This window comes from Rhinoderma darwinii, chromosome 1 (assembly GCF_050947455.1).
Source record: "Rhinoderma darwinii isolate aRhiDar2 chromosome 1, aRhiDar2.hap1, whole genome shotgun sequence".
Classification (NCBI taxonomy): Eukaryota; Metazoa; Chordata; class Amphibia; order Anura; family Rhinodermatidae; genus Rhinoderma; species Rhinoderma darwinii.
Window position 1 is genome coordinate 39,884,444 of NC_134687.1, and position 5,257 is coordinate 39,889,700.

Consider the following 5,257-nt stretch of genomic DNA (forward strand, 5'->3'; position numbering starts at 1 on the left):
ATTAGACAGAACTGAGATGTAGTAACGCGGAGCAGACGGAAATATAGTCAAGACAAGCCAGGCGTAAGGTAACGGAGGTCATGCAGGATCAAGATGCAGTATAGTGGAGAATCCAAAAGAGAAGTTAGGAAAGACGTGTCATAACCGGTCAACTGACTAAAAAAAGGTGCAAACACGTATAACGGGCACTCAGGCCAGTGTAAAGCTGATTTAAATAGTCTGATAGTGTCCCATTTGTGCACCACACAGTAGAAATGACCCCTTTGTGCCCCCAAACAGTAATCAGGTCCCTTTCTTTGCAACCCACACAGTAAAAATGCCCCCAAAAATAACAAAACTGATCTGCTTACTGTGTTCCCATGACAAGTGAACCCCATTTCAACCTGTGCTGTCAGTGGACTGGCAAAGGCGGCACAATATGCTAATATCCTGCACATGGTCCCAGAAACTTGTAGGCTGCAGGCCTAAAACGAAGTGAATTGGAGGGGATGTAAGGAAACACTGTCATACAGCGCAGTCCCTGACTAGGACAGGTATACATGGGAAAAAATAATCATTATTGGGTGCAGGTAATGGGCAGCCTTCACTGCAGATCTGTGTTGTATATTGTATCATTTGGGTACAGTATGGCATATTATCTGGGCACTGTATACCATATTATTTGACACTGTATGGCATATTATTTGGGCACTATATCTTGACACTATTTGGGCACTTTGGTATTATATTATGGCATTAATAAAAAAAACTGCTGACCCCTGATGCAGTTGTCACTCGGGGATCTTTATTCACACATGGTCCACGAGCCACCCAGTCTCTCCTCATATGGTTTTTGCGTGTCATGTATAAGCATTACATTTATTTTTCAACTTGTTTAAATTAGCTACACTAAATATTTGACATGGCAATATTGTATTTCACTTATTCCCTCTATAAAAGCAGTTTATATTACTATAGTAAAACTTGCAACTTTTCTAATGCCCCCACCATGAGCAGTCCCATTTCTCAGTCATTGCTAAAGGGCAAATTCCCTGAAGCAGCTCAGGTCGTCCCGCTAATAACATGTTACACAAGTCAACTGGATGATTATAAAAAATGTTCTCTAGATCCCTAAGTATTTGTAAATTTATTTTACAAAAAATTAATCTTGCAATGAGATCTCGGTCTATCGGAAACGGTAGATAACAGATAACAATATACTTCTTCCCAATAAGTGTTAAGTTTAACCACAATCAAATACATCAGGTAACAAATGTAAACATGTTATTTTTTTCCCAGTACATGGGCTGTTAGGTGTTTTGCTTGTGAACAATATTAAACATATTCTACTATTTTGGAGTCAATGGCCCTTTAAGTTGTAGACGTGGAGCTGATGTCATATAAGCGTCATGGTGAGGATATTGTATTAGAATGTTGCTCGCTCAGTGTTCTGTACATTGCTTGACTTTCCTTATGGAGAGTGGCAGTGATATTGGTGAGCGCATCAAGTGTTTAGTGACATTGGTGAACGCATCGAGTGTTTTAGAGAATTTTTCGGAAGATGAGGGAGGCAGACTTATTTGGCTGTAGCTCAGTAACATCCAGCTCAGATTCTGAAACCTCAGACGTATCTTCCATCTGGAATAGCATGAAGAAGAAGTACAGCCTAGGTGACAACTTCTCTGACTACAGGGACATGGTGGCTAAGAGAGTGCTGGCCAGGCTGAAGCGCAAACTTCAATTGGGAAACCCTGAAAAACATCCGGCATCTGGTGACTATGGAAGAAAACTGGGTTGTCCCATCCCTATCACCCCGGAACCACCTAAATGGCCAAAAAAAGTCACAGCAAAAGAGGTCACCAAGAATATTGACCAAGGAGATAAGTGTGTGGCGGCAGCGGCAAAGACAGTGGACTACCTCAGGAATAAGACCTATGAGGAGAATTCTCTCCAGGTATATCCAGCAAGAACTTTGCCAAAAATAAGGCCTGTGAGTACGGTGCAGTATAAGAATTCCCAGTTACATCCATGGGACCAGCATGATGAGCCTCCTGCACCTGAGAAGACATCAGTATTACCACCTATAGGACCACCATCGAGTCATCATGAAATACAAAACCACAAGGCAACCAACAATAAACAACTGAAAAGATTGTCCCAGGCCAAGATGGCGGTTGCTGAGGCCCTGAGCCTACTGGAAGACGCAGACTGGAAAAAAAAGATCAGCGGGATTGACACCATCTTGTCCCTGATATCCTTCCATCGTGAAGCTGCTCTACTAATAATAAGACAACTGAGGACTGCAGTAATGAAGGAAGTGACCAACCTGAGATCTGCAGTGTCCCTAGCAGCTATCAAGTGCCTGGACATGATGTTCTCAACATTGCAGACACACATGGACTGCGACCTACCAGACTGTCCGGGTGTTGCTGCACATGGCCGGAGAGTCCAACAACTTCATCCGAGAAGCAGTGGACAGCGCTCTGTCATCCATGGTGAATAATGTCAGCCCAGGTCACGCTCTGACAGCCCTAATAGAGGGAGGACTCTGCCATAAGAACAGCACAGTGAGATCCACCACAGTCAAACATCTCGCAGGTTTGGTGGACAGAATGGGCCCAGAGTTTTTCCTGTCTGGAAGAAAAGGCATCACAGACAGGGCAATACCAGCTGTAGCCAAATCTGTGCAGGATCGATGCCCAGAAGCCAGGATGTATGGCAGGGAAATCCTGAGCAGTCTAGCTCCACACCCTAGACTGGGCACAATGCTGGCAAAGTATGTGCCCCCTAAAAACTTACCAGCCATAATGCTTCTGCTGAAGAAATGTCCCAACTAATCCCGGACATTATTACATAGAGGAGGACTATTACCAATATAAATCAGAACTTCATGACCAAGAAGAATTCTTCAGTGTTTAGTGGACATATCTACATGTGGAGGAGGGACGCAACCTACAGTGTCCTGTGTCATAAACCAAGGACAGTCCTGGTATTACTGGCGGATCCAGCTGGCAAGGTATGTGGAATACGGGAAGGATTTATGTCTCGTTACATTGTCTTACATCCATTTATATACAGTAATAGTTGTAGTTTTGGAAGAACCCATGTTGGTCACTTTGGCCAGACGTCTATTCATGTCTTATTCTCTTGTATCAACACATTCTTCAGTGACATGATTGGTTAGTGTGATTGGTGACCATTGTAACCCCAACAGTTTCCCAACGATAAGGTGCTTTATCCCATTTTTCTCTGGAGAGGTGGCCACATGTTTTCAGTCACACTTCATTGCAATGACTGGGGCCTACGGAATCACCCCCCATCCCTTACGCTTTTTTAATACTAGCAGTCAGACCTCTATGACATTTATAATTTAAAGGCCATAAAACTATATCAGTGGAAATCTCTTTTTAATGAAGTTGACCTTTTAATATATAGAATTAAAGGATTCTATGGACAATAACGGTAATTATATCTTTTTTGGGGGACCTAGTAAGACTGTATTTTTTTTAAAAGACTTAGGATAATAGGGAGGGGGGGGGGGGGCGGCGTTAATAGTTTTGTAAAGGGGAAATGTCATAATTACCCAAGAGAATAAATATTGATAATAGAATATATTAGTTTCTAAATCCTAAACATCCGCTCCATGTAACCTGCTCCTCTATCCACAGGTCTCTACACTGCACCTCCCATCACAGCCAGATCTTTCTAGATGTCCTGGGGGATACAACTGAGAGGTGGTGACTGGACGCCGCTGCTCCTGTGCGAGATACACCTGCCGCAGCCTTCCTCCATCACATTATATTTATGATTGACAGCCAAGAGAGAAAAAATCCTCTTATGAACTATCCATCCTTGTACAACAAGAAAGAAGCCCCCTCCCTCTCTCCTGCCCCTCTGGACTATCTTTTGTAACTAATGGATTTCCTAAAAAAGCGTAATACATCTCTAATATAATAATATCATACAATGATACTAAAATGTGACCCAAGCATCCTTGTATAACATGTCAGCTCCTGTCAAATCATTTATCTCCACCGTTACTGTTCTACCTGCCAGGAGATCATTGCCTTACTAGGTGAAACGTTATATATAGTCTGCAATATTTTACCCACTGAGTCCGTTTGTTTCTAGAAGCTATAGATGGCAAGGAAGGTGGAAAATCTGCTGAATGTCAATACTGTTACTTTGGTAGATAATCCGACTTCGTCATGATAATTGATAGCAGAATATCAGCACCGCTATATTAAAAGCTCTCGGTTTGGCACCACATGTAGCTGAGAGCGCTAATACCTGCTGCACCCTGAAACCAGCGATCTATGAACACATTGTACCCAAATATCTGTATAAAGCTCCGTCCATTATGGATCTTACACTGGACACTGATGATGGAGAGCACAGGAGTGCAATGTACAGCAGGACAATGAGGACATGGCCACTAATAATATTACATAATAGTCACACAGCATCTTCTATATTGTGGATCTATACCATGGGTCTCAAGCACGCGGCCCGCGGGCCGCATGCGGCCCCTGGGGCTGTCATCTGCGGCCCGCGGGACACAGAGCCGCTAGTATCGGCTCTGCTCCGAGACTCTGGAATTCCCTGACATCGCTGTCCACAGTGGCGTAACTACCGCGGTAGCAGCAGTAGGGGCTGCTACGGGGCCCGGGGCTTGAAGGGGCCCGTGCCGCCAGCCAACACGCCCTCCCAAATGCCCGGTGGCGCCGCTAGCAGCCGTTATGGCTGCTACAGGGGTAGCACCGCTACTGTGGGGCCCGCGCCACCGAGCCTTACACAGGCACTCTCATGCCTGTAGGTGTCGCTAGCACCGGAGGGGGCCCCGGTGCTAGCGGCAGCCAAATACATGTATTAGCACTGAATGGCCGGGCATGTTCCGTGCCTGACCATCCAGTGCCTTACAATGACACTGATTGGCTAGCGGCGCGATGACATCATCGCGCCGCTTCCATGCTTGGAAGGTGCTGATTGGCTGGGAAAGTCCTTCTGCCCCGCCAATCAGCGTCATTGAAGGACGCTCATTCAGCTCCTGCAGACATGCTCAGGAGAGAGCATGTCTGCATCGCCAGTGAACAGCGTGGGAACCGGAGAATGTGAGTATGTCAACTTTATATATTTTTTTCCTCATAAAAATGTGAATGGCATTATCTATAGTGGGGGGGGGGGGTCTATCTACAGGGGGGGGGTCGTCTTTATGTGGGCTATTATATATAGGGGGGTCTATATGTGGGGCAGTAGCTACAGGGGGGTCTATATGTGG

The 5,257-nt window shown here is 45.1% G+C and overlaps 1 protein-coding gene across 1 annotated transcript; it reads left to right on the forward strand.

The window, feature by feature from the left end:
• The first annotated feature begins 1,484 nt into the window (after nucleotides 1-1,484).
• LOC142727336 (TOG array regulator of axonemal microtubules protein 1-like) lies at nucleotides 1,485-4,044 on the forward strand. Its single transcript, XM_075849034.1, has 2 exons — nucleotides 1,485-2,995; nucleotides 3,648-4,044. The coding sequence occupies exon 1, from the start codon at nucleotides 1,541-1,543 to the stop codon at nucleotides 2,480-2,482; it is 942 nt and encodes a 313-aa protein (XP_075705149.1). The 5' UTR covers nucleotides 1,485-1,540; the 3' UTR covers nucleotides 2,483-2,995; nucleotides 3,648-4,044.
• The last annotated feature ends 1,213 nt before the right edge of the window (nucleotides 4,045-5,257 follow it).